The 27,314-nt window shown below is 35.5% G+C and overlaps 2 protein-coding genes across 15 annotated transcripts in view; one reads left to right on the forward strand and one right to left on the reverse strand.

The window, feature by feature from the left end:
* The window catches only part of CEP290 (centrosomal protein 290), a 49,549-nt gene extending 28,207 nt beyond the window's left edge, over positions 1-21,342 (forward strand). For 2 of the 7 annotated variants that reach the window (XM_032107234.1, XM_032107237.1), the window contains 25 exons: positions 412-867; positions 1,949-2,113; positions 2,352-2,459; positions 2,538-2,672; positions 3,300-3,563; positions 4,678-4,785; positions 5,347-5,537; positions 6,191-6,404; positions 6,591-6,728; positions 6,819-7,040; positions 7,447-7,563; positions 8,132-8,277; positions 9,130-9,285; positions 9,886-10,009; positions 10,571-11,188; positions 12,233-12,367; positions 12,641-12,727; positions 14,440-14,604; positions 14,930-15,052; positions 15,357-15,517; positions 17,185-17,326; positions 18,969-19,042; positions 19,198-19,301; positions 20,160-20,266; positions 20,557-21,342. In XM_032107234.1, the coding sequence (XP_031963125.1) occupies positions 412-867; positions 1,949-2,113; positions 2,352-2,459; positions 2,538-2,672; positions 3,300-3,563; positions 4,678-4,785; positions 5,347-5,537; positions 6,191-6,404; positions 6,591-6,728; positions 6,819-7,040; positions 7,447-7,563; positions 8,132-8,277; positions 9,130-9,285; positions 9,886-10,009; positions 10,571-11,188; positions 12,233-12,367; positions 12,641-12,727; positions 14,440-14,604; positions 14,930-15,052; positions 15,357-15,517; positions 17,185-17,326; positions 18,969-19,042; positions 19,198-19,301; positions 20,160-20,266; positions 20,557-20,742 (4,446 nt within the window). In that variant the 3' untranslated portion in view covers positions 20,743-21,342. The remainder of the gene's footprint in view (positions 1-411; positions 868-1,948; positions 2,114-2,351; positions 2,460-2,537; positions 2,673-3,299; positions 3,564-4,677; positions 4,786-5,346; positions 5,538-6,190; positions 6,405-6,590; positions 6,729-6,818; positions 7,041-7,446; positions 7,564-8,131; positions 8,278-9,129; positions 9,286-9,885; positions 10,010-10,570; positions 11,189-12,232; positions 12,368-12,640; positions 12,728-14,439; positions 14,605-14,929; positions 15,053-15,356; positions 15,518-17,184; positions 17,327-18,968; positions 19,043-19,197; positions 19,302-20,159; positions 20,267-20,556) is intronic. The other 5 variants (XM_032107238.1, XM_032107240.1, XM_032107239.1 and 2 more) reach the window with 3 other exon arrangements.
* C4H12orf29 (chromosome 4 C12orf29 homolog) lies at positions 21,339-27,118 on the reverse strand. Of its 8 annotated transcripts, XM_032107252.1 has the most exons (8): positions 26,944-27,032; positions 25,916-26,033; positions 25,655-25,824; positions 25,195-25,290; positions 24,654-24,806; positions 24,141-24,335; positions 22,838-23,007; positions 21,339-22,284 (listed from the first exon to the last, which is right to left on the reverse strand). In XM_032107252.1, the coding sequence occupies exons 3-8, from the start codon at positions 25,716-25,718 to the stop codon at positions 22,096-22,098; spliced, it is 867 nt and encodes a 288-aa protein (XP_031963143.1). In that variant the 5' UTR covers positions 25,719-25,824; positions 25,916-26,033; positions 26,944-27,032; the 3' UTR covers positions 21,339-22,095. The 8 variants fall into 8 exon arrangements, with proteins under 8 accessions (XP_031963143.1, XP_031963140.1, XP_031963141.1 ...); XM_032107249.1 differs by lacking the exon at positions 25,655-25,824 and having other exon boundaries at positions 24,690-24,806; positions 26,987-27,118; XM_032107250.1 differs by lacking the exon at positions 25,655-25,824 and having other exon boundaries at positions 27,023-27,113.
* Between the last annotated feature and the right edge of the window lie 196 nt (positions 27,119-27,314).

Here is a 27,314-nt window from a genome sequence, read left to right on the forward strand (position 1 = left end):
CAAATATTGAAGATTTGCAATAGGTTTACTATTTTGTTTTGTTATTAGCTAAAACAATTTATTGGGATTTGGTTTCATGTTGTAGAAGGGTTTGAGTCCTTAAATCCAACACGTGTCAGCTTTTACGTTACCATATTTTCTAAGTTTAGGTATACATTTCTTCCTCCATTTGTGGTATTTTAGAAAGAGACCATTTTTAAGATCAGTATCTGAAAAGGTGTACTTCTAAAATGTGGCCATAGAAACAACAGTGGAAAAATAAAAGCCTGTTAGAGGCTAATTCTTACTCTTCTCTGTGGAATAAAATACATGCAATATATAATATATTAAAAAAATAGCTTGTTTATATTTACATATAAACTGTGTTAATCGAAATGAAAAATAAATTTGTTCTATCAATTTTGTTCTTAGGCACAGTCAGATGAAAAAGCAATTATTGCAAAACTCCATCAAGATATCACAGCCCTTCAAGGTAGTGAATCTCTTGCTGTAGGCAAATTGGAGAAGTTCAAATTGAAACTGCAGAAGATGGAGATCCATAATCTACGTTTAGAGCAGAAGCTTGATGAGAGAGATCAAGCCTTATATTTTGCCCGACTCGAAGGAAGAAATAGAGCCAAACATCTACAACAGACGGTTCAGTCTTTGTGGCGACAGTTTAGTGGTGCTCTGCCTTTAGCGCAGCAAGAAAAATTCTCTAAAACAATGATTCAGCTACAGAATGACAAACTGAAGATCCTGGAAGAAGTTCAGCATGCCCAGCAGGAGCGTGGAAATGCAGAAAACAGAGCATTAGAGCTGGAGTTAAAACTAAAAAATCTAGAAGAATTATTAAGTGCATTGAAGGATGCAAGAGGAGCTCAAAAGGTTTGTGATTTTACAGCTTTGAATAGCTTTGCTTATCTGATCTGCATTTAAATTATGTTCACTTTGTTTTAATATGTTTTATGTTTATAGGTTTAAATATGTTTTAATGTGAAACTTACTGATTTCAAAATACACTGGTAGAATATGACAGCAATTATATTTTGTTTTCTGTAAAAGTCAGTGCAGTTATATTTACTAATTATCTTTTGTGCCCAATTAAGGCACATAGGAACTAGAGGCTAGCTATAAATGCAGTTATATTAAATTGAATTATATTATGAATCTAATTAAATAATGAATTAAATTAAATACAGAGTAGCATTCTGAAGTTCTGTTCCATGAGCCTGCAGCAAAATCTTCACTGAAGATCCATGTCTTTTTAGATAAATCCAGGGGCAGTAATTTTGGCAGCATGGTTAGAAATGTTCCTGTGCTCACGTAAATCTGCTTAAGCTATTTTGCAACTGTAAGCAATGTTGCCCTGAAATCTTAAGAAGGCTTTCTCACTTCTCTTCAAGGTCACTGTATATTATATAATATGATTGTATCTGTTATCACTGAAGTTGTCTGCATGTAAGCAACCAATGGTTGTAATGCTCTGGGCACATTTTAGTTTTGAGTCAGTTTTCTAGTATTTTTCCTAGAGCATTTTGATCTAAGTATCTCTGTTATTCTTAGTACACGTGCATTTTTTTGAATACTTATAGTTTTTAATGGTTTTGAATTCTTTTGCTCTTTTAGAAAAGACAAACCAAACTTTTTGCATACTTTTTTTGTCAGTCTGGACAGATACATAGGGTATAACTTGAGTCATGTGAAAATTGTTTGCAATGCACTTTTGTCAGTGTAAGGGAAACCTGTTGCCTCTCCAGTTGTGTGCTGCACTTCTCAGTCACTCCCCTTGCAGTTTCATACTCTCGTCATGCTTCCTCACTCAAGAAAAGTGAAGAAGCTTAAAAAGGCAGAATATCTGTCTTCCAGTTAGCTTGAGAAGTTCCATCCTGCCTCAAGGGCAAAGAGTGAAGCCGCGTCTTGTTGGCCTGTGGTAAATTATAATGTACTGTGTGTTATTCATTGCAAGGTAATTGAGTGGCACATGAAGATGGAGGAACTCCATCTGCAGGAACTTAAACTTAGTCGAGAATTAGTCAAGCAAAAGGAAGAGGTGAAGTATTTGCGTAATATAATTTCTGAATATGAATGTACAATCAGTAACCTGGAAGAAGAAATTGTGCAGCAGAACAAGGTATGTATTTCTGCATGCTATTGAAAAAATATCCTAGTCCTTCCTTTCCTAAATGGTTTTCTAATAAGTTTGTAACATAGGTGTTTGCATCTTGATTTCATAATTCTTTTTAATAGCTCTTCTGAGTAGTTTATTTTTCAGTAACTATTTTTTCAGTTGAAGTTGGCTATAAAATTCCCATTTATTTCCCCAAATTGCCTTCAATAAATAAACTACTTTTATCAAACCTTTGTTACAGTTTCATGAAGGAAGGCAAATGGCTTGGGATCAGAGAGAAGTAGAACTGCAGCGCCAGTTAGACCTGTATGATCATCAACAAACTGAAATACTTAGCACAGCTTTAAAGGTACATGCACTAAAAGTAGACTCATAAGCATGTTTTTCAGAGCTGTCAGAGTACATGAATATGAATCTTTCTGTGCAGTTAGAAGAGGCTACAGGCTCAGTTCCAGACCCTAGTTTGCCAATCCCACAGCAACTTGAGTTGGCTTTAAGAAAGATTCAGGAGCATATTCGAACAATCCTGGAAACTAGGGCAACCTGCAGATCACTGGAGGAGGTAATTTAATGTATAAATTATAATTTAAAGTGACAAAGTTTGTGTTTCCACGTTCTTTTACTTCTTTTTCCATGAAAAAGATCCTTTTTAAAATGTCATTTAGACATATTTAACACAGAGAAAATGTAAATAAAAAATATAATCACACCATGAATAAAATGAAATCTTTTTTCCATTGGAACAAATCAAAGAGGAGAATTTTCTAATGTTTTTATTAATCCATTCAGTAGGATAAGATGGCTCTTGCTGTACAAAATTCAGTTGACTATACCTAGTTAAATTTAGCAAGTGTTACAAAATACTTTTATCTTGGGTTGCTACAGTGCTACTCTGCTACAGAAGATACTTTGTGGTTCTTAAATAATTTGTAAAACACCAGCTTCGTCATTTAGTAGCACAAAATGAATTGTTTAAGTGTCTTGTGCCAAGCAAATAATACATAAAGACACAGTAATGGTATTCTGGGTCATTTTCATCTAATAGTAATCCTGTATAGACTGAAACCAGTGCAAAGTGTTTTGTGTTTTTAAGTCCATTTAGACAAAACTTTCTGGTACATTTCTTGAAAAGTAAGATCTTTTTGCAGTGGTTGAATTCTGGAAACAAAGAAATTGCCTTTTGTTGTAGAAATTAAAAGAAAAGGAAACGGCTCTGTGGAAAGCTGAACAAAATGTTATATCAAGAGACAAAGTTATAAATGAATTAAGACTTCGATTGCCTGCAACGTCAGGAGAGAAAATAATGGCTGAATTAAGCAAACAAGAAGATGATTCAGAGTACCATCATGCCATTAAAATTGCTCATCAGACCATTGCAAATATGCAAGCAAGATTAAATCAAAAGGAAGAAGTGTTAAAAAGATACCAACATATGCTTGCTAAAGCAAGAGAGGTATTTAAACTCTTTGTCTGAAATTTCTTCCATTTTCAAGTTGTTTTATTTGATTCTTTGTTTTCTTATTCCTAGTGAAATCTAAAAAAAACAGGTTTCTGAACTCACACATAACAGAACAGAGACAATTATTTATTTCATATGTGGAAAGTTCATGTAGAATATTTTAGCTTTTTAGAATAGGAGGCTTGCTTAGTCAAGAGGTTATGTATTTAATTTCTGTCTAGGAATTAAAGTAGTGTGACAAGAAGAAAACTAAAATTCTGCCAAAGTGGTCTCAGTATACTTCGTATGTTTCTTTGGGATTTTTCAGTATTTGCAACAGAGATCTCTGGATTGTATCTGGTAGTGAAGGTACAAGAAAGACATACATTTATAGATAACATTTCTAAGCATATTTTAAACTAAGGCGTTATTTAAAGCATAAACAGTGTATCCAAGCATGCTTTATATTTTATAAGCATAATTTATATTCTTTTTTCTTTATATCCTTAAAGCGTATTTTAAAACATAAACCTTTTGTCAAAGAGATACTTCAAGGCCAAGCATCCATCAGTTTTAGTGTGTCTGGATCAGAAGCACATTTCCAAAGCTGACTTTCTATCATCTTCACGTAGTGTGCTTTGGTTAACATGTGTAGCTATTTCTCTTGGGAGAAATCAAGGGGTTTTGTTTGGGAAGAAAACAGAAGATGCAGTCTTAAAATGAGCCTGTTGTTCTCTGTGGGCTAGCATTCCCACTGGGATCACACTATAGTCCAAAGTAAATAAACTTGAAATGTACCTAGTATGGATATCCCTGTCCATACTTACAGTCACAGTTGGTGAGGACCAACACCAAGGGTTTTGTTCTCCAGCTTCTGTGCTGTTACACCATACTACTTGCTACATAGCTTAAAACTGCAAGAGTTGATTTTTTTTTCCCAATAGCGTTAAAAAGAAAAAAAAAATTCATTGATTATATCCAGAAGAAAAGAATTTTAAAAACTTCCAGAATCAGAGGAAAATCTGGGGAGTAATATTGAGCAATGGGTGAACCAACAACTTGAAGGCATTGTAGTGTCATGACTTTCTGTGATAGTGTGCATCACTAGAGTTTTATTTTGAACTAACAGGAACAAGAGGAAATAGCAAAGAAGCATGAGGAAGACATAAGAGTTCTACACCAGAAGTTAGATTTGCACACTGACAATTCCCTTAATAAATTCAAAGAGACTGCTTTGGTGAGTCGTGTGTTTGTAGAATTAGTGAAGTTGCTCCTATATTTTTTACTTTGTTACTGAAAATAACAGTTTTGCAGTCAAAAGTGAGGGATAACTGATGACTGGAAAAATAATTGGGTGATTGATATACAGTTGTTGTATTGTTGAGAGAATTCACATGAGAGGGATTAGAAGTCAAGTGTAAAAAACAGAGTTACCACATTTGCATATCATCCTAATTTATGGAGACTTCTAGGGGAGAGAGTTACATACTGCTTTCTGGTCTTCTCATTCAGTGTATGGTTATATTAAGCTAACTCATTTTGATACCAAATTTCTCTCTGCACTTTATGATAAGGTGAAACCTTTATTCAGCTGTATTCTGTTGATCATTAGATGTACAAAGCTCTTTTCAAACCAGCCTGACTGGTTTCTCTGTCAACTAAGAAGCATATCTCAGTAAGTAAATGGTAGCTTTTAATGCTTGATTATATTTAGGATTGAGTTAAAAATGCATCAGTAGTGCTTATCTTTTGCTTAAAACTTAAAATGTTTATCACATGCGTTTCTTCTGTTTTACAGGAGTTAGGGAAAAAGACCGCTATATCCCTGTCCAACAGGAAATATTTTCACCACTTACAGAAAACTGTAGCAGAGCAGGATAATTCTCTTGCTTCACTTGTTGGAAAATTAAAGAAAACATCATCTGATTTGGAGAAACAGAAGCAAATTACTCTAACAAAAATCAATGAGTTTGAGACTATCAGAGCCCAGTAAGTTTTTAGACTATTAACATAAGTCACAATTAGAGTGGTTCAAGTCAATTATGTATTGCTGCTACAGGACTGATCTATCAAATTGGACATGTTTTTGCTGAATTTAAGATGCAGCTGGAAAAAAAAAAATCTCAAAACCATTGGTATAGTTGGCAATTCCAAGTTATTTTTAATCTGTAGCCCTTCACTGGGGCTAATACTGAAAAATGGTGGCTTGGAAAAATGCTTTTTAGTTGTTAGCTTTATGCCATTTAGTGAAAAAGAAAGTTGTTTTTAAGTTACTGTATTATTTGCTGGCTTGTGCTTTGTCATTTTTCTCCCCATGATACATTCATTTGGGTTTGTTGCTGAACGAGTTTAAATTCATGAAAGTTTAACCCATGTTTAAAAGGAAAAAATATGATGCTTTCTTTGCCTGTGAGGACCAGGAATGAAAATGAATAATGCTCTAATCTCATTTTGCTGGCCTTCATGAGTTACTCTCTTACTAAACTGCCTTTTTTGAGCCAGTCTTTCTTTGCTGTTTCCAAATCTAAGTGTCATTTTCTTTAATAACAATAAAAAATAAACTATTGTGTCCTTTGTGATTTATTTGGAGTTTGCTAACTTAATTATTACACTGTACCCTATTAATGCTTATTTTATATTAGGCTTCAAGCAAAGCACACAGTTGATGTGGCACAAATAAAACAAGAAGCAAATGAATTGAGGAACACCTTATCTCAGAAGGAGAAGGAATTAGCAAATGTAAAAGCTGAACTAGAGGTCCAAAAAGAAGCAAATAATAGAGCACCCACAGCAGCACTGAAAAACCTGGTGGAACAGCTGAAGAGCCAGTTAGCCATAAAAGAGAACCAGCACAAAGTTAGTCAACAAATACTAATCTCTACGTCACTTAAATGTTTCTTAATGCTTAAGAATTCTTTATATAGCTGACTAGGAGGTACAATATAATTGTGTAACATGCCAAAGTAAAACACAATTATTGCTTTTGCCTGTTTTGTAGCAGCATCTTCACTTACAAAAAAAAATTCAATTAATTATTTTCAGGCTTTGAGTAAAGCACTTCTAGAACTCCGAGCAGAAATGACTGCTAATGCTGAACAGCAAATTATTTCTGCTGCATCACAAAAAGAGGCATATATGAATGTCCAGGAGATTGTTGACAGACAAACAAAGGGGCTTACGGTGAGTACTAGATAATATCATTGTATTGCTTTGTTGTATTGTTGATCAACCTGATTTGGGGCCTTTGGTGGCTTTTTTCTTTTCTTCTAGACACAGATAGAGGAATTGAATAATCAGATTACAAAACTTACAGATAACCTTAAAATAAGTAAAAACAAGGAAACTTCTTTGTCTGATGAAAGGGATGAGTTAAACCAAGAGCTTCAGAAGAAAGAAAAAGCATTTGCTAAAATATCGAGGGAAAAAAATGAAATTGAAAAAGAAAATGAAGAACTGAAGAACCGGATTAGGAGGCTAAACAGTAGCATTCAGGTAGAAGTGACTTTTCAAACTATGTTTGATCTTCGTCAAGTTTCTGTATAGATGAGCTGGTTGGGGGGGTGAAAGATTTAAGTATCTTACACTTGATAAAAAAAATTATTTTTTCCTCATCATCTGGGTTACATATAAGATACTAGCTTTCTTTCTTGCCTCAGCTAAAAAAAAATAATTACATACTTCTTGAAATATGTTTGAAAGAGTCTGAGGAGTTGAATAACCACTTTCATAGCTTCTTGGAAAAATGGTATTTTGTCTTAATTTAAAGATAACTTTTAAAAGATCATTTAGGTTCTAAACTAAGTTTACCAATTTGGAATTAAAATCCTTATTTTTTGATTGGAGGAAAAAATCTTAGTAGTCACTAAAGTTGAAGTTGTAAAAATTTGTAATGTTTCAGAGCAAAGCTGATGAACAAAATCTGATAGATGTGCTTCAGAAAAAACTTAAAAAGTTGGAAAGTGAACTTGAGAAACAGTCTGAAGAAACAGAAAAAAAACGTCTAAGAGAAGACAAGGTATGTGATATTTATATCATGGCTTTGAAAGACCTCATCAGCCAAGGCCAAGGCTGTTGACCTCTCCCTATTTCTTCTAAAACCTACCAGCCAAACTTGGTTAGAAAAAAAGCAGTTTCATGGCTGCAACTTCTCATGTTTCTCATGCTGTTTGTTACTGCTCTTGTTACTTAGTACTGCTATCTTAATGTTTTCCTGCCTTTTTCTAATGGATCTGTTGTCCTACAAAATCTCAGAAAACTAAGATTCTCTAGGTAGCAGTGAAATTGATTACATAAGTGAAAGGACGCGTTGCACTAGAGCCTCTAATTTCATAAAATTTTTTTGTAAAATGAATATTAAAAGCTAAGGAAGAATTTGGTAGGAGCATTAAACTGCACTAGCTTTATACACCAGTCACAGCAGTGTATTCAGTTGAACCTGCTACTTAGATATGGCAAATAATACTTCTTGGTTTGAACTGATAAATGAAGAAATATATCATTCTTACTTTTGTAATATGTTTGCTTGTTTTGCTTTAAGAGAAGAAATCAAAAGGAAATACATAATTTGTTTATGTTCTTCACAGACCTCCAAGGAGGAAATAATTAGATGGGATGAAGGTAAAAAATGGCAAATCAAAATGGAAGGATTGCGGAACAAACTAAGGGAAAAGGAAAAAGAAGCAGATGCTTTATCCAAACAGTTGAATACACTGAAGGAATTTTATACAAAGTGAGTTGGTTTTAATTGATTCAGCTACAAGATGATGTCATAACGGAAATACAGATATGTTTGATATATAGTAATTACTGCAGTTTGTTATGTTTATAAGATTGATGGTGAGAATTTGACATTGCTGTTGAGACTAAAAGGATTAGTTGATTTTGAAGCAGCAGGCTACTCTGCTAACTCCTCTAGTATCCTTTCCCTTGTAGAAGCCAACAAACTTTATTAGAAGAAAGTGTTTCGAAATTTAAGTCCTTTATTATGCTTCCTGGCTTAGCATTCTGTTACTCACACAAAGCAAATAACAGCTTTATGAAGACAGGCTGTTTCTCACAGTGTTGTTATTTAATTAGGTTGCTAGGACTGGATACTTATAATGTTACTGCAGTAATGACAGTTCTAGGATTATTAGTTGGAAGCCATTTCAACAAACAATCGTATGTCCATACTCTCTGCAGATACTACGTTTACTTCAGTTGATGTAATGGCAGGATTTTACTGATAAAAGATGTGGTGTTGATTGTAGCCGTTGTTAAATTGTGATTTGAAACTGCTTCAAAATGGCATTTATTCTTAGCAAGCCTTGCCTGAATTTCACATAGAACACAGGCAAGACCAACAAGTGGTTTATGATGTGCATGATAATGACTTACTGTCCATTGCTTTTTTTGGAGTTTGAGTTGGGATTTTGGTAAGGTTTTACTATCTATACAGTAACCTTATTAAACAGAAAAGGGGGTGTGGTTCAGTGAGCAAATAAAATGCAAACATGGATTCTTTTAAGACAGAAGATATTTTCTCCTCAAGAAAGCAAGTTAACAAATAAGCTTTAAAATGTAAATTTACTGAATGTTGCAGGACTGAAAAAGAGAAAATTGCTCTGCAGAAGAAACTGAAAACTACTGGTGTCACTGTTGACCGTGTTATTGGAGTAAGAGCAACAGAAACTGAAAAAGAAGTGGAAGAACTAAGAAAACGGAATCTAGAATTAGAAAATGAAGTTGCACACATGAGGTGAGAGACTTTTTAAATGAATCTATAAAAATTGAAAAATCTAAATTAGTAAAAAATCTGTGGAATGAGATAGACTTTAATAGGTGAACTATAATTCAAGAAGGAAAAAAAGAAACCGGAATTTTAAAATTTCTGATAATTTCTGATATAAGCAAACTTAAAACTATTGGGGAGCAGTTGTGCATGTTCAGAGAATATGCAGCATTGGTTCATTATTCTAAAAAGCTAAAGAATATGAAAAACATACTCCTATTGTGGAAAATTTTAACTACAGTTTAGAGTTGGTGAAAGTTACTGGAACTGCTAAGTGCAGATAGGAAGTGCATTCTTAACCAGTGTATCTACTACCACAGTGGATAATGTACCTGAATAATAGACTGTACGCATCTGAAAAGAGCAGATTCCTTTTGCCAAAGTGAGTATCTTCCATTCATGGGGATTAGTTGAAATGTGGCCATCGTTGATTTAGAATAACTAGCTTAGAAACACTGGAAAATCACGTCTAGAAATCCAGAAGTTCATGATGCTTTTACCTTAAAGGGTGTTTTTCTGCATTAATAGCCATTTGTTTGTTTTGGCTTGATTCATTTTTTGATGTAGAACACTGCAAGCAATCCCACGAGACTCTGTTGTAGAAGATCTACATCTCAAAAATCAATATCTCCAGGAAAAGCTCCATGCATTACAGAGACAATGTTCAAGAGAGACATTTTTGAGACCCTTGGTAAGTTAATAATGTAACCATATTACGTAGAATACTACTTAAGAAAAGTATTTGTTTTCTATTTGGTATTCTATGTCACTTAGCTGGTTTTATTCAAATGACAGTATTCTACAGCAGATGAAATACTCAGCTTTTAGTGGTTTTAAAAAAACCCAACAAAACAAATACAAAAAACCCCAAATCCCCAAAACTTAAAGTCGCTGTATCATACAGGTAGAAGTTGGAATATTCAGCATCCTAGCATATGTGGAGAAATAAGGAAAAAATATTTGAAAATATATGAGTCTGCAACTGAGAGACTACTTTTATATTATATATTGATTAAAAATTCAAGATGCACGGAGTTTGGGGAAATACCGAGCTGCATTTCAGTTACATTAGGTGTTTTTGTTGTGCTTTGATTTTTACAAGGTTGATTATATTGCAAATTTTGCATTATTAAGTTTTCTTAATCTTTCAAGAATAGACTTTACAGTATATTCTATTTTCCTTTATTTCCTGTTTTCTTTTACTGTGTTCTGCTTTTCTTTCATGCTTCACTCTATCTTCAACTTGAATCAGAGTACATGTGACCAGACTGAACTGACCAAGTCTGTTCCTATCACTGTCAGTAAACAAAAGTATCTGAATTTCCTTCACAAGAAATCCCTTTCAAAGAGGGATGAAATCAAACATCAGACTAATAATAGTGTTACTGATGGCAGTGAAGTAGATGAGGATGCAGACATGCAAACATCCATCATGCATAATGAAGGGCAGGAGGCTGCTGCTGATGCAAGCAGGGAAGTGTCTCCTGAACAGCACCATGAAGATAGTGAGAAATGCAAGGACACAGATATTTCTAGGGAAGGTAAAGAGAACTGCAGTGAAAAAGAAGAAAATATAACCCAGCCTGAAAATGGAAAAGTTAATGAGAAATGTGAAGAAAAAGAGAGGAAGCAAGAAATTTTCAAGCAATCAAATGTGGATGAAGAATGTGTAGAAGACTCTGATACTGACAGAATGAGCTGCAATCAGTCTGATTCAGGGGAACATCCTAATCAAGCTAATGGCTGTGAAGCAGACAAAATAAATATGAATAATGAAATGAATCCACACACTGCAGAGAATAAACAGGAAAATGACCGAAGCTGTACAGAAGGGGTTGAAACTACCCCAGAATTTTGTGAAATGCCCGAGGTTTGATACTGTAGTGGCCCTCTAGCATTTCTTCAGTATAAATAATGTAGAAATAGAATAGTTTGGTCTTGATAAAGCACTGCTTTCCTATCCATGGTCTGCAGGGATATTGAAGTACTTGCCAAGTGGTCCATAAAGCAAACCTTATACTTTCATGATAGGCATGCATGTCAGCTCACAAGTAAGCTACTGTCAATCCTAAAATTTTGATCCAGAGAGTTTACAAATAACCCCAAAGATACATGGAGCTAATTGACGTCCTTCATTCTTTAAGAGACTTATGATATGTTATTATTTACACTTAGGAAAAAAAAAATGCTTTAATGAAGCAAATACTTGATTCCTCTAATTAGTGATGAAGTAATGAATCATACAGTAATTCCCAAATTACATAAGTAAAAACCACTGATTATTATATTATTAAAAGGTTTTACTCTTTACTAGCCAGGCATAGTAATTTACCATATCACTGTGATTTGAATTGGCACTATAAAGTATGCAAAGCACTCTTTGTGTAGTATAAATTACTAGCCTCCATGCATAAAGACTTAAGACTGTGGGAACTAACAGATTAAATGAGAGTTACATACTGCTCTTCCTGACTTGCTTTCTGATCCATTTGACATATATGGCATTTCTTATGACACATGGTACTACTTAAAAAACTATCAGAGTATGTCCTTAAAATTAGATGCTGTTCCCAGGTACAGTGTCACAGCTTACTACATTCAGTAGCTTTTTTATCTTTTAGTCTTTGAGATTTATTTCTACAGAATAGTTTGAGAGTCAGTTTTGGTTTGATGAAATTTTTACTAGTTTATACTGATTTTTAAACTTCCCTTAAAGGTTAAGCAAGTTAAAGTAATGTAAGAGAAGGTGTTAAAATCAAAGCAGATTAGATCAAAACTGGTAATAATAAAGTTTTGTTTCATTTCTGTGAGAAATACTAGTTATCTGTTGCACTTAATCAGCTACAACTGATAGTTGTAATTTTGAATTAGTACATTACCACTTAATAGCAGTTTTTCCCCCTCTTTTCTCAAGACATCAGGAATAGGATCAAGTGATCAGTATCGAAGAGAACAAGTTGTTTTGAAGGAAAATTTAAGATTGTCATCTGAAAACATTGAGCTAAGATTCCAACTAGAGCAGGCCAATAAAGATTTGCCAAGACTAAAGGTAACATCTTTTTACTTTAGTCCCCTTTACCCTCACACAGGTCAGGGATTTGTTTAAAAATAGATATTTCTTCTGTACATACTGTAAATTTTCCATGATTTTACAGAAGATGAGAGGGTTGAATAGCTGGTAGAAATGATGGAAAATATCACTGAGATGGGAAATTGGTTTCTCTTAAATTTTTCAAAGTAAAACTACACTGTAATTTTGTTCACCAGTTGTTCACCTCAATTTGAGATCTAAGTTGCTTATTACTTTTTTTTTTACTTGTAGGACCAAGTAGATGACTTAAAAGAAATGTGTGAACTTCTCAAAAAAGAGAAAGCAGAAGCTGAACGAAAGCTGGGCAGCGTTAGAGGGGTGAGTATTCTAACAGCACTTTCCATCATAATTAAATGAAAATTAAATACAAAAAAAAGCAAAGTATTATTGAAGCTAAATTATTTGGAATCAACCAAAAGCAAACATGAATTGTTCTTGCTTATTTTATTGACAAAATGCTATAATAAATTAATGACATTAAGTTAACAGGACCATTAGAAGGACTAGAGCTAAACCATTAAATATTTACACTATCATGGCCTTATTTTGTCATTTTGATTAGTTACCTTCAGAAGCATATTTGTACAATAAATCGTAGTTACAGCCATAATAATGAAAATTATATTCATGTGTCTATGTAAATGATTTGATGCAGATGTAGAAAGGGTACTTTACTGTTAGTGAAAGTTTTTGTTGTACTATGCAAGGTGACACAGCTAAATTTTACCCTAGCTACTGTCAACTACCTTAATAGAACAGTATTTCGGAAGTTTAAGGGAAGAAAGTACTCAGCAGTGCCCAGTATGTCTCTTGCTGCTCACTTATCAAACTCTTTGTGTGACCTTCTAAAGAAAGCTGAGTTAGTAAAAGCTCCTAAGTGCCTTTGTAGCTCTTTGTAGATCGCTATACAAGGTAAATGAGTTCTGCTTCTGGGGACCTGGAAAAGATCAGATATTTTTCATTCTTTACTCATGCCTTGTGTGGACTGCTTGTGTATCTGTCTCTTATGCAGTGGTATACTTGGACAAGGAAATTCAGTTTATAAAACTGTTTCATGCAAAAGTTCTGAGGAGACAGCAAATTCTGCATCTTTCTCCATTCACAGGCAGCAAGATGTGACAGGTTTTTCTTTAATTCTGCTGGGTACCAACACAAACCTCCTAATCCCTCCAGTTATTTTAGAGAAGAAAAAGAAGTAGTTTTTACTTCTGAAATTTGGTTGCTATATATATTTATGAAGAACTCCAGGGAATAAAATCCTCCCCATTTTCCACTTACTTTGCTCCTTACTTCCGTAGAAAGAAAAGGAGGTACCTTATGGCCCCATAAGTAGAATCAGCAGCATCTTAAAACTATGAGGAAATTGTTACAAAGATGATGAGAAAATAAATGGATTTGAAGACTTAAACAGATTTTCTAACTCATTAATTAATGTAGTGAAAGAAGAAAAATAGAGAAATTACAATGTTACCCTCACATACATTTATTTATTATTCTGCAAGAAGAATATATGCCTTTGGAACAGGAGATCTATTTAGGCTTTAAAATATAGTTCTTCTGTCACTTTGATTCGGCAGAAGAAGGGATGCTAAAAAATGGCCCTCTTTTCTTCCCTCAAGTTCCCAGCCATTTTTCCCCCATGCCCCCAATTGCATGGTCTGTTGGATTGGGGAATTTTTCTACAAGAAAAGCTGAATAAATTAAGTAGTTCTTTGATTTATTTTCCTAATGTTTCAGTTTAGTTCATGAAATACAGCAGATTTTGAGACTTAACTGCAGCTCTTTTGGGTAACATAGAAAATGAAGGAGTTGATTTGTTGACTTGAGGGGTTAATATATCATTAGATGTTTTGCAGAGGTAAGTATGCAGGAAATTCTAGGGTTCAAGTCATATCAAAACAAAGCATCTTTTTTTTTTATAAATATGAATTGAAATGGGAAAATAAGCAATAAAGTAAGATTTGGAGTATCTCAGAATGTCAAAATGAACTATTGTTTACTTACACTTTTTCCTTCCCCCCTCTCTGTAGGCTGGTAGAAGCGGAAAGACAATCCCAGAACTGGAAAAAACAATTGGCTTGATGAAAAAGGTTGTAGAGAGAGTCCAAAGAGAAAATGAAGAACTGAAAAAAGCTCCAGCTGTGGTTTCTAATGAGAAATTACTTGGTCTTGAGCAGGAAAATGAGAAGCTAAAGGTACAGATTTATCTCCAGTAACTGTATTTAGATAACAGTTTATATGCAAGTTAGTAACAAAATGGAGTAGCAAGCCTGTTGATACTGATTGGCACAAAACTGTTTTGAAAATGGCAGATATGATACAGAACAGAAAGGCAAAACTTCATTTTAGCATAACATAATGGATGATTTAAGGTACTTTGTACCTTAAGGATATATTTAACTATGTGATGAAATGTTCACTGTGCTAAGTAGCCATAACTCTTCTGTGATTTAAAAATGGAAATCTGAAATCTTCTACAAAGCAATGTAAATATGTTTTAACAAACTATTTGATATTTAGTCTGAAATGGAAAAAATGAAACTTGATCTGGAGGGCCAGCTGAGTATGCGTTATGAATCTAAGACCAAAGGAATGGAAAAGCTCATTACTGAAAATGAGAGACTGCGTAAAGAACTGAAAAAGGTATGATCATTGTAATGCATCCCTTTATTTCATTTAGGTACTGGTTATGGTAAGTATATGGTTTTTAGGTTTTTTAGTGGTTAATATAGCACTGATGTTGCTATGACAGATTTTTTTCACTATATGTGGAGAGGAGATATCCAAGGACTAGTCCAAGATCGAATTTGGAAGTTGTAGTGCTAGTAATCTTGGATGCAGTTTTCCTCTAAATCAGCGCTGACCCTATCGCACCATTGTTTGAGATAATGCTGTGCTTCATGTGAGGTTAAGCATTCCATAAAGTTTTGCTTTTATTGAACAATAGGAAGCTGACAGTGGAGAGAAGCTACGAATAGAGAAGAATAACTTGGACATATTAAATGAGAAGTTAAACGTACAGCTGGAAGAAACCATTAAGAAGCTAAATATGGCAGAGAGCCAACTTGATGGAGCTGACAGCAGAAGCTGGAAGTCCATTGTAACAAGGTAGGAATTGAGAATGTAATAAAAAGACAGAAAAATGAAACAAATGCTTATGCTATTATGAGAAATAACCTGTGTCCTGCATAAGGATGGGAGAGAGCAGATTTTTGGTAAGAAATACTTAGTCCTGGACTCCTGGATGACTTCAGGGTGAAATAAGATAATGAGTTGCAAAAGTACTCTTTAATAGTGGTAAACAGAGATGGAAGGTATCTACAAAATCAGAACCTGTGACAGTAAACTTATTAGGGCAGAAAATCCACTGGACAGAAGAGAGACCTGTCTGATTTCATCTTAGGTCAGATCACTGTTGATGGCCAAGGTTTTACTCCATTCCCAGTCTGGCACTCCCACAGGATCCCCTGCTCTGACATGTTGCTCAGCCATTTCACTTCACTGAGACTTTAAAAAGCCATTTGGTTTTTTTTAACCTTCCCCCAAACTATCCAGTGAGGTAAAATGTCTCTATGCAAGGCAAGATAACAACCATAATTTGTCTAAGGAAGGAGGGCAAAAATGACTGCAGGACTGGACAAAAGTGGCTGATGGCCACAGGAGAAAGAGGATAGGAGCATACAGTGAAGACAGTTGTGTTATAGAATCCCCACTGTAACGCTTAACAGCTGGTGTATTGGCTCAGCAGTTTTCATATATTTATTCTTCCAGTTCTTCACTTCTTTTGAAAAACATTTATCCTTGGTTCTATTTAGTCGACAAAGATATATATGTAGTTGTATATAGATACAAAATACAATGTTTAATTGTACTTGCCTATTTCAACTCATGTGAATAAAGCCTTCTATTTGCATTTACTTTAACATGAATTTTAAGTAAGTTAATAACATGAACACCTTACTAACCCAGAGGAGCTGCTTGGGGAACTTTACCATGCAATCCACTTCACCAGCACATCCACCAAAGCATGTACGTGGTAACAGAAATTGTTTCATAGGGCAAAGGGGTGTCATCCCAGTGACCCTTCTGAAGACTCTTTGGCAGGTAGCAAGGTGTTGGACATTGTATTGCTATCTGAAAATCCAGATGGATTCAGATGGGAGAACTGGGCTACAGGATCTCCAGAGGTACCTTCCAGCACTTCAGATTCTACACAAACCTTTTGTAGCCTTATACAGCTCAAAGCAAAATGGAATCTTTGTCTGACTGCTGTTCCTCCAGGGTAAACAATTGATTGCAGAATAGTTTTGGCTTTGGAGTTTTCATCTTCTGCATCTGTATTAGCGCCCTTTTCTGAGTACAGTATTTTCCACAAATTATTAAATCAGTAGAAAAATACTTTGAAAGGTATAACACTGAATTAAGATACAACTAGTGTACACACTGCATCAGTAACATGCATCCTTTTAGCAGCAGGTGCTTAGGTTTCATGTGCAATAGCATAAAAAGATTCCAGTCCCCCTTCAATAAAGTGTTGACACAAAAAAACCCCCACAGAAGCATAATATCTAGAAAAGCCTTTATTGCAAGATTAAAGATGTATTTCTCATTATGCTTCTTTCAGCAAATTGTATTTATAAGGCCAGAGCTTATTTCAAGGCTAATGCCCCAAACATACTTCAGGGTGTATTTTACCCCTAAAGGTAATTTAATCACTATTTCTGCAAAAGTATTAACTTCTGCTCTTATTTTTCTCTAAATAAAAATACTGCCAGAATGCAGGAAACTAAGCTGAAGAAAATGGAAACGGATATTGCTAAAAAAACCCAAAGCATTGCTAACCTTCAACGGCTGCTTCAGGAAGCAATAGAACGTGAACACAACGCTGATAAAAGTTTACAAGATCTTAAAGAACAAGTGAGTTAAATTTAGCCAGATAACTCTGAAAATAGAATGCTTAATTTAGGTCTTTGTAATGTCTGTAGTGGCAGAATACTTGTTTTTTCTCTAAGCCTTTCTTCTATAGGGTTTTTTTTTCAGTCATAGTTGCTATATTTACATATTTTAGTGAATTAATGAGGTTTACCACATACTATCAAGATATATTCTTGACTTGCAGGCTGAGGAAAACTGTTATTTTTCTACTGTGTTCTTCTGTAGGGTTTTTTTACTACAGTTTCAGTGATCACATGAAAGCCTGTAGATAGATGCTTCAAAAGGTTCTGCAGAGTGAGGCTGCTGCAGAGACCTCCCTCTTCCCTCCACTTTGGTTTTTTAGCAGTGGGGGCAGGGGAGTATTGAGTTTGCCGTCCTAAACAGGATCCTCATTTCTGTTTCCAGTCTTACATGGCCTCTTACATGCAGTCTTCAGTAGTCTTACAAGTACTATTGTACACGTGGAAGAGTTGATAAATTTTAAACACAAGTGCCTTTGAAAAGATGTATCACATTTTGGCTTTTAAGTGCAGAGGTGCAGTCCTAGAACTACGCCTCTGCATCAGCTCCCATCTTCTCATTTATTTATATGTGGATGGTTCTCTTCCCCAGACACCTTGTACTGGCCCTTCTCAGTGTAAGTTACCAAATACAAACTTTCAATTTGGGAAGTCATATATATATATATATATATATATATATATATATATATATTATGTAAGCAAGTAGACATGTTCAATAAATAGAACTTGGAATTGGTTCCTGTAAAACAATTATTTTGTTAGTTTTTCCTTGTTTTTCCTCTATTAACATGAAGTATATAGCAGCAGCAAATTTAACACAGAGATAGAAGTCTTTCATTATGTGATACTACTCTGGGAGCGACACACTTTCCAGTTTCTTTCATGTCTCAAGTACTGATGAAGGGATGAGATTGAAGTTAACTGCATTGCAAAGACAAGAGCCTCATTGTGTAAAAAAAAATAACCCAAATCCTTACCATGATAGGTAGTAACAGAACAAAAACCTCTCATGTGAGTTCATGAACTGTCACTGCATTCCTTAACTGTATATAATCACATATTTAAACCACTCTTGTGCTTCTGAATTTTACTCCCTCCCCCTCTCATCAGGACCTCTTCTAACTTAACTGCAGGTTCAGTGTACCCTCATTTGGGTTGTCACTGCAAAATCATAGGGTTTTCATACTATCTTTCTAAATTAACTGGGACACCCTGATATGCAAATAAGCACATCAGTAATATTTTTAAAGCATTTAAATGATTTAGGTATATCAATTCCTTTAGCGTATGTATACATGACATTGACGTAGCTATGCATCCAACTTTCTTTGTAAATCTAACTTCTAAATACTTTTTTCTTCACCTTTCATGAAATATGTAGCAATAATCTTTACTAACTTCAGAAAGGCTGTCAAGAACTAGCTTTGTGTTTGGAAACTGTACATGAAGGCTTTTTTTTTCCTGATAGCCTAATGTTTGGTTACATCCTTAGTATTATTTTCATTCTTTTTTAAATCTTGTATCCAAGAGAACTCTTACCTGAACTGCATTGCCATGGATACTGTTTTTAAGAATAAAACTTTCTTAATTTTTCTTTTAAGATTGAGCATCTCAAACATCTTCCTGAAGGTGCAGGGACAGAGCAAAACCTCATCAAGGAGCTTCAGCTTTTAAGGTAATGGACTTCTAAATAACTAACTAAATACCTCAGCCAATATACATGAAATAAGAAGATCAAGAAATGGCCACTGCAATTTTTAGTTAAATATTTTATGTTTTAAAATGTTTAATAATTTTTAAAAAATATTCTAAAATTGTTCTATATTCTAGATTAACTAATGATCGATTAGAGAAAGAAAAAGCAGAACTAGTGCACCAGATGGGGGATTATAAGCATGAAAGACACACCTCTACCAGTGGAGGTCCGGCAGCTGGTAATAATTTTCAATACCTAAAATAAAGATCTTCTTGTACTTAGGGTCTAAAACTGCTTTTACTTAATATGTGTGTGCAAAGTGATAATAAATCTACAGAATTATGTGAAGTAGATTAATGCCAAAGTAGTGTAAACTGGAGCAGATTAAAGTCTCAGATTTTTGAGTACATATATAACCTTTTTGTAGAGAATTTTTAGTAAAAATCTCCCTAATCAATTATTTTGAGCAAGAGGCTGTAAACTTTGTATGATTTTTCGCTCATGAGGTATGTGGGAAAAATCTGCTCCAACTTGATTCATTAACCTCAAAAGACTGTAAGATGTCAGTCATTAATTGAAATCCTCTTTCCTACGCATTTTGCTTTGGATTCCAAGCTGCTAGAGAATGAGTGTCTATTTCCACTTACCAGCTCTGTGAATGATTTAAGATGTAGCAGGCATCAGTTCCATGGGAAAAGCAGAGTACTATGGAGCAGCACATTGCCATATGACTGGAAAAAACCCCCAAAACTAACCCTATTGAAATTATGAACATATGCAACAACACCCTTATGATAGTTCCAAACTTCCTGCATTTAATTCAGAGGAAGTGTTCATGTTGTATTTGTCAAAGCTGTGCTAACAGACTGGCCACGGGGCTACAGTTCTGCATTCAACCACAGGAACTAGTCACCATTGCTTAATTTGTACAAGAACTACGGAGAAGCCCAGGTGACTTAAATTTTTGGTGATCCCAACTGGATTTATACACTTCAACTGCTGCAGCTTTCAGGAGATGCAGAATTACTGAAACAAGATTATTTGTGCCATGGGTTTTCACTACTTAAAATTTCATAAAAGATCTTTGTTTTTGCAGGACATAATGCAATTGTAGAGAAGGCTAAAATTGACAAGCTAATGTCAGAAATGGCTCACCTCCAGTCACAGCTGGAAGCTTCAGAGCTCGAAAAACAGCAATTAAAGGTGAGCTGTGAGGATCATCCTAGGCAACATAATAAGCAAAATTATGGTTAGTTAGGAGGAGCCATTTAATAGCTAAATTAATATTAAATGACAAAGTCAACCTCTAAATATTGTTTACAAAGCCTATTTGGTTTCTTGGGAAGGTGCTATTTATGGGTAGTGTTTTTTGCCTCTAGACAACATCCTTATTCTCTTATCATATAACCTCTCAAGAAAAAGGCAAAAAAAGCTGTTGCGTGGTATTAACAAAGTCCTGGATAAAAGTGGTACTCCTTTATTCTTTTCAATAGGAAGAGACAAAAGAGCTGAGAAGAGAACTAGAAACCTATAACCCTTCTTTTTTTGAAGAACTTGAGGATCTAAAATATAACTACAATGAAGAAGTAAAAAAAAATATCATCTTAGAAGAGAGATTGAAGCAGCTTTATGAAGAGTCTGGCATTCAGGATAGTCCAGGCAACATTTCTGTTGATTAGGCTTGTGTTCAGTATCCTCCTAATTGATACAAAAAATAAAATTGTCTGTGTTTATCTTAGAATTATACAAGTCTCTCAAAGTTATGTTAGTTTGCACACACCTAAGATTGCAGAATTGGATTATTCAACAGTTCATGGTCAGTATTTATATACAATAGTCAAAATAAAAGCAAGTTTTACCTCTCCCAGCTCCTGTGCAATAATATATTTTAATTCAGAACAGTTAATTTGGGTAGTAAGGTGTCAGGTGAAGTTGAAACCTTGGGCTTATCCTAAAAGTTAATAAATTTTTTTAAACTGTCAGCATACTAAGTATGCTAAGTCCCAGATCAGTAGGAGTATGTAATTTGCTCTTGTCTTGTGTGGCCATAATGTTTAACTCTGAACTCAGGGTCAGTGTGCTGGATGTCTGCTCTTACATGCCTGGTTATTTTTACCTCTATGTTACAAAATCCAAGAGCAAAGAACTGGAAATGAAGTTACAGTGTTTCAGCCAAACCACTGGTATTTTTGTACATAATTCATTTTTCATTTTGTTTATTTTATAGAGCTAGATGTGTACTTTTATAGCAGAGATGAAATAAAGCCAACTCAAATGATCATTCAGTCTCACTTTATTATTTGTATACCTTATCTTAGTATGCCCTTGACAAAGTTTCCTTGTTGAGATGCAGTTGTAAATGGGATTTAAGCCAAGTCATGTCTCTCTCTCCACTTACTAGGTTCTCCAAAATAAAACTCATTTATTTTCTATTATTTACTCTTTTTTCCCAAAATAGTGCAATCCCTGTAGGATATAGGTTAATTGGGTTTTTAAATAATAGCATAATGCTGCAGATGAACAGTTAAATGATACCAGGAAGTTTTCCCCATAAGAAACTGTTACAACTGTAAAAAAAATTGTCAAATTTTAGGACTAATTCTGGTCCCACGTGAAATATGTCCTTTTACTGTTAAGAAACTTGATGCTAAATCTCAAACCTACATATAATAGTGTACATATAATAATTACATCTGTAGAAGCGCAACCTATGTAACTTTTCCAGTTGACTGCATTCATTAGTAAAGCTTTTAAGACCAGCCAGTAGACAACACACTTCCTACACTACTAAATGCTAGCAGTTTCCAGGAGTGGGTTCAAAAGTTAAGGATTTTTCAGAAAATAAACATGCTGGAAGCTAGATCTCTGCTCTGGCTGGCAGATTTCTGTTATTTAAAATTAGTCATTTAGAATAAAATTAAAATGATACAGTACCTGGGCTGTTGCCTAAGCTAGAAGAGCATTCATGAAGAATTCTGTGGTACAGAAAAGTAAGAGGAATGCAGCACATACATTAACTTAAAACAATCGTTTCAAGCATCAAACTTGATATCTTTGAGTCTGTCAAATCTTTGTCCATCCAACTTTGAAAAATGGTGAAACAAACTCTTTGGTTCAAAGTCACAGTCATATTTCATTCTATTAAAAGAAATTACAACAGGCTGAGAATTCAGGTATGTCTCTGCAAGTGGCCAAGGTAAACCAAGATGATGGCGATGGAGCTAAAAGAAAAGGAAAGATAAGATCAGTTCAGCCTTTTTGATAAAGTAGCACAACAATTCCCAACTTGGGAGGTGTGTGGGTGCTTGTGGATTCTAGGATTCTCTGCATCAGGGCACTTAAAAACCATTAATCAGTTATCTCTGTAACATGAACAACAACAAAACACAAAAGGCAAACCAGAACCAAGCTGTCCTCCAGTTTCAGAAATAATACAAACTGCTAAAAAATCACATTCTTATTAATAATGCTTGTTCTATTAGTCAACATTACAAGAACTTACTTTTTAAATACAAGAATTAAGTTTTAAAACTAATGATCCCTATACAGAGAGGCAAGAAAATATGTTCCCAATTATGTTATTAGAATGTTGGGAATTAAAAAATTCAACATGTTGTCATTGTAGTGATTCAGTGGCTTTACTAATTCTACTGTCATCTCATTTGTTGGAGAACATTTACTATTAAAGAATTCGGAAAAAAAGACAAAAAATTAATACAGTACTTCACATTTTATGTATTATAGTGCTTTTGACCTGTCCATCCATATACGTACCTTGATTAAACACCCATCATGGCAGTGCCACACAATTCCTTCAACTTTACCCTCAGTGCAGCTTTCAAACCAAGACAGTATGTCATTTTGCTTCAAAGCAGGTGGATTCTTTATTTCAAATGCTCCATGTGGTACTAGAAGATGTACAGGGTGCTTCTTGCTTCCTAATCCTGTGTTTAAGGAAACAAATACGTTCCTCCTAGTTAATGTGTTTCCTCACGTTTTTTACTGCAGGTATCTTAAAAGCATTCTGTAAAGGTAAACTTCTATTAGATACGACAAGATTGTCTCGTCTTTTACAGAACAGTTAGTTATATTTTTACGTACCAAAGGCAGCTGTCTCTCCTTACATTTTAGTTTATATTTATTAAAATCCCCTCCTCCTTTGTATAAAATAAACATGACACAGAGATTTATACAGTTGTCTGCTTTTTTCTTGTGGTCACCTCCTCAGTCACCATAAAGGTACCAGCTAAATCCTTCATGCTTCAGATCATGATTAATAGCATAAACACCTTAGTTCCTGAAAATCTGGCATATCTTCTCATGAATACTTAAAAATGAGCTGTTAACAAATGCATTGCCTTTTCATGTTAACATAAACCTTAATTTAAGAATACAGCTATTAGAACTTTTTGTTGCAATTCTTGTACATATTGAGAAAATGCTTAAGACTGGGTAGGACTATTTTTCCTATCCATCCTTGCAAGTTATCCTAACAGCAAAGCACAGAAGTTTGAAGTCACTTGTGCTCATACCCAATTACTTTTTTTGTTATAAGGCTTTTAAAGGAAGAAGCCACAACCAAAATTTAGCCTAAATTAAATTTCCTTAAAAAAAAATCCTATTTAATAATTTAAAAATTGCAACTTGTGACTAACTTTAGGGGCTCCAAAAAAATGGCTGAATAAAATTTTCTACTTCAACTCATCAAAACAGCAAGTGAAAAAAAATGAAGGCACCAAGAAACAATCTTAAAAAATTTTATTAGTATTTTAATTGTAATATTTAAAACAGCTTTTCCAGTCAAAATATTTTTTGAAAGACTAAAGCAACGCATTTTTATAGTAACTGAGGTTTAATAAGACACAACTAGTCCCATGACAACTCAGCTTTCTAAGGTGAGTATTTTTGGGTGAGAGTTCCTTCAGCCAGCCCTCTTCTCTCCTTTCTAAAAAGGTAGCTACTGGAAAACTTTTAAAAAAATACTTACACGAAAAAAATGCATTTATTTAGCTCAAAAATACCACGAAATTAAGAAAGTATTTAACTAAAAAAACAAAACCAGACCATATAAACTTACCATATGGATTTGCATTGATATTAGTCCCAATAAGCTCCAATGTTTGTTCCAGGATTTCTGATAATGGCACGGGACTGATTTCCAGAAGCCCCGGGTCAGCATGGTGTTTCAATACCAGCGCTATTCCAGCCTCATAATTTACAACAGATGAGTGCCAGCAGTACTGCTTACTGTGTTTCTCCACAGGCACCCAACCTATGAGAAAACACTGCATTTTACCAAAGTAAATAACTGAAGTTATTAAATGCATGCATTAGAAAAACCTACAGTTAAGTACAAACAGAAAGAGTAAAAACTGTTGTATCTCATAAGAATTCAAACGTGACAATTATGCCTTCAGCTGAAGGCCTGTAAGTTTGTACAGAAAACTGCAATTATTTCCATGTGTCAGAAGAACAAAGCCTTTCTTGACAGTGAATGAATGACATTCCAATTTTTTTTTTTTCTGAATACGTTAATTACTATTTTTAACTCTGGAACTAATTCTGATTCACTTCAGAAATTCACACACACCTTTCCCCAGTTTTACCTGTGCTGCATCATAGGTACCTGGCATATGTCCATTTTCATCAGGCAAAGGATTGCCATTAGAGAACTCTATGTCCTTTGCTGGAATCCAGGTATCTGGAACAGGCTTGAAATCCTCTTCAATATTCCAAACAAATTCTAGACATATAAATGCAACACTGAGTTTTTGGCAAACTGTTAACCAACTTTGCTTTAGTTGTCTTTCAATGCAATCATCAAAATACCATTGATCTAAACCTTGTTTTACAGACAGTAGTCCCAGTTACTTTGTACAAACACCAGCATTTGTCACACTTGAGTGGTCTACAATTAAGATAGTTTAAAGATGCATTTAGGCTTTAAGAAGTTTAAAGGTTCAAAATTTAAGATTAAAAAAATAGCTACCTAGTCCAGTTTAAAGCTCTTCAATGTAAAGAGTGATGTTAAAAAAACTGGAGCAGGATCAGATATTTCCCATGTTAGCTTGGTCATTTTTCCAACTGGATAACTTGCATTGTCAAAAAGAAGGAAAGAAATCTTCACCAACCTTTGCAATCTTCCAATGAATACAAGAATCGTTTAAACCTTTTTTCACCTTGTTTGGTGGGTTTTCGATCCAACCTGGCCCATAGGTAGGGCTGTCCTAGGAGTTTCCAGAGATAAAAGCATCATTTTACTGAGGTAACCATACCCAGCACAGTACTAAAATCAACTACATAACAGGCAAGATAGGAATTCTCATTTGCCACTAGAGAAATTTTATAAGCAAAGCCACCCACAATTTAAATTCAAATTACACTATATGAATTTCCGAATCTATTTTAGATTCTATAGACAGTCTTGCCTAGTGTAATACATTCCTTACAATTTCAGGTGAAGGCATGAACCCCAGTGAGTCAATGAACCACAGTCTTCTCATTTCCTCCCAACCTCTGTACTTGTATTGATCTTCCCCAAGGAAATTAGACACTCTATTACACATGACCCAATTTGCAAGGAAGACTTACTAATAGGAAGTTTAAAAACTGGAATAGTTCCTAGATGTTCATATTCACTTAAATCACACTTCATGTATTTCAGAGAGTAAATTCTAGAAGAACTTTAGAAACACCTTCTAAGTTTATGGTAACTATTACTTTGTGGTCAGGATGTTTAATGACACTTGAATTCACAGCAGCTGTAAATAAATCATACAATAAAAGTGAAAACTAAGTAAAACAAGACTTCTAGTCAGCGTGAGAAATCTGCAAATGGATCTTCCTTATTACCTTTATACGTAGTTACATAACAGCAGGTTCCATCCACCTTTTCAGTAGGAACTGCATTGTGTACATCTGCCTCTAATGCCTTTCCAGTTATAGTGTCAGTTGCCAAAACTTTAAATGGCTGAAAGGAAGACAAGTGGCTATGTTACTGCCTTGCTCTCATGTAGATTCTTGCTCCTTACAGCTGGCCTCTATAAATCCAACTTGTTAAGTATTACACTTATTATAGAGCTGATTTCTAATACTATTGCAATTCACCCTTGTTTCTTCAAAACTTCCACATTTTCCGGATCCAATACCCTGTTAGGTTTTTCTGTGCAAAGAATCACCAGTGTAGGGATGTACTCTTACATGACCATTAATGAGATGGTTTAACTCTGAATTGAACAATTATGTTACTGTTCTTTTGGCAACCATTTCAACTCTTTCATCCAGAAGCCAATCACCAATGGGGGAAGATCACCCAGAGCTGAATTCAAGCTCACTACGCAGCTGCTACTAAAATCAGGGAACACAAGCTGGAGGTCTGCAGCCAGACAGGTGACTGCCGCCCCAGTCTGTCCACATCTCACAGCCTCAAATGAATTCTTCTGTCATAAGCCTAATATTCCAAAAAGAAAACAACCACAAAGAAAAAAAAAAAAAACAAACCCAAACCCAAAAGGGATACAAGCTCATTTTTCTTCGTACGAGGCTCACAGGTGGGAATGGCAGCATGGTTTTACGCAGGCTCCCCGTGCGGTCATGCTGGAGTGGCCTTCACTTAGAAAAAGCAAACACAGCATCAGGGTGAACACCTGTATGCACTTGCCAGGAAATGCGTGGGGCTGAGCTGACACAGCACTCAGACGGCCCTTCTTCCCTGAATTTCAGGGGGAGAATCCTATGCAAACCTCTCCCGTGAGTTTCCCTTAAATCTGCAGCCACACTTCTCGCCACTCGGCTGTGGCCAGGGGCTCTAACACGATCCGCGCTGTTGTAACCCGCGGCTCAGCGATTTCCCCTGGGCTCGGGCACGGGCCCAGCCCCACCTGCCTGCCCCCAATCCGCCAGTCCCGGTGCCGCCCCGGCCACCTGTCGCTCCCGCTTGGCCGAGGGCTCGTCCTTCACCTCGGTGACGAACAGACACGGCACCTTGCGCTGCACCGCGCCCCGCCGCCTCATGGCTCCGGCCGCCCGCGCCCGCCGCCGCGCCTGCGCCTGCGCCTGCGCGCCCGCGCTGCGCCATGGGAAATGGAGTCCGCCGCTGCCGGGGGCGCTGCTGCTGCTGCTGCGCGGGGCGGGGCGGGGCCGCCATCAGGCCCAGCGGCGCGGTGGCTCCTCTCGGCCCGGCCCGAGCGGGGCCCGGCGGCAGCTGCGCTTTCCCCAGCGCCGGCGCATCGAGAGTAGACTCCTATAGACT

Source organism: Corvus moneduloides, chromosome 4, assembly GCF_009650955.1.
Source record: "Corvus moneduloides isolate bCorMon1 chromosome 4, bCorMon1.pri, whole genome shotgun sequence".
Lineage (NCBI taxonomy): Eukaryota > Metazoa > Chordata > Aves > Passeriformes > Corvidae > Corvus > Corvus moneduloides.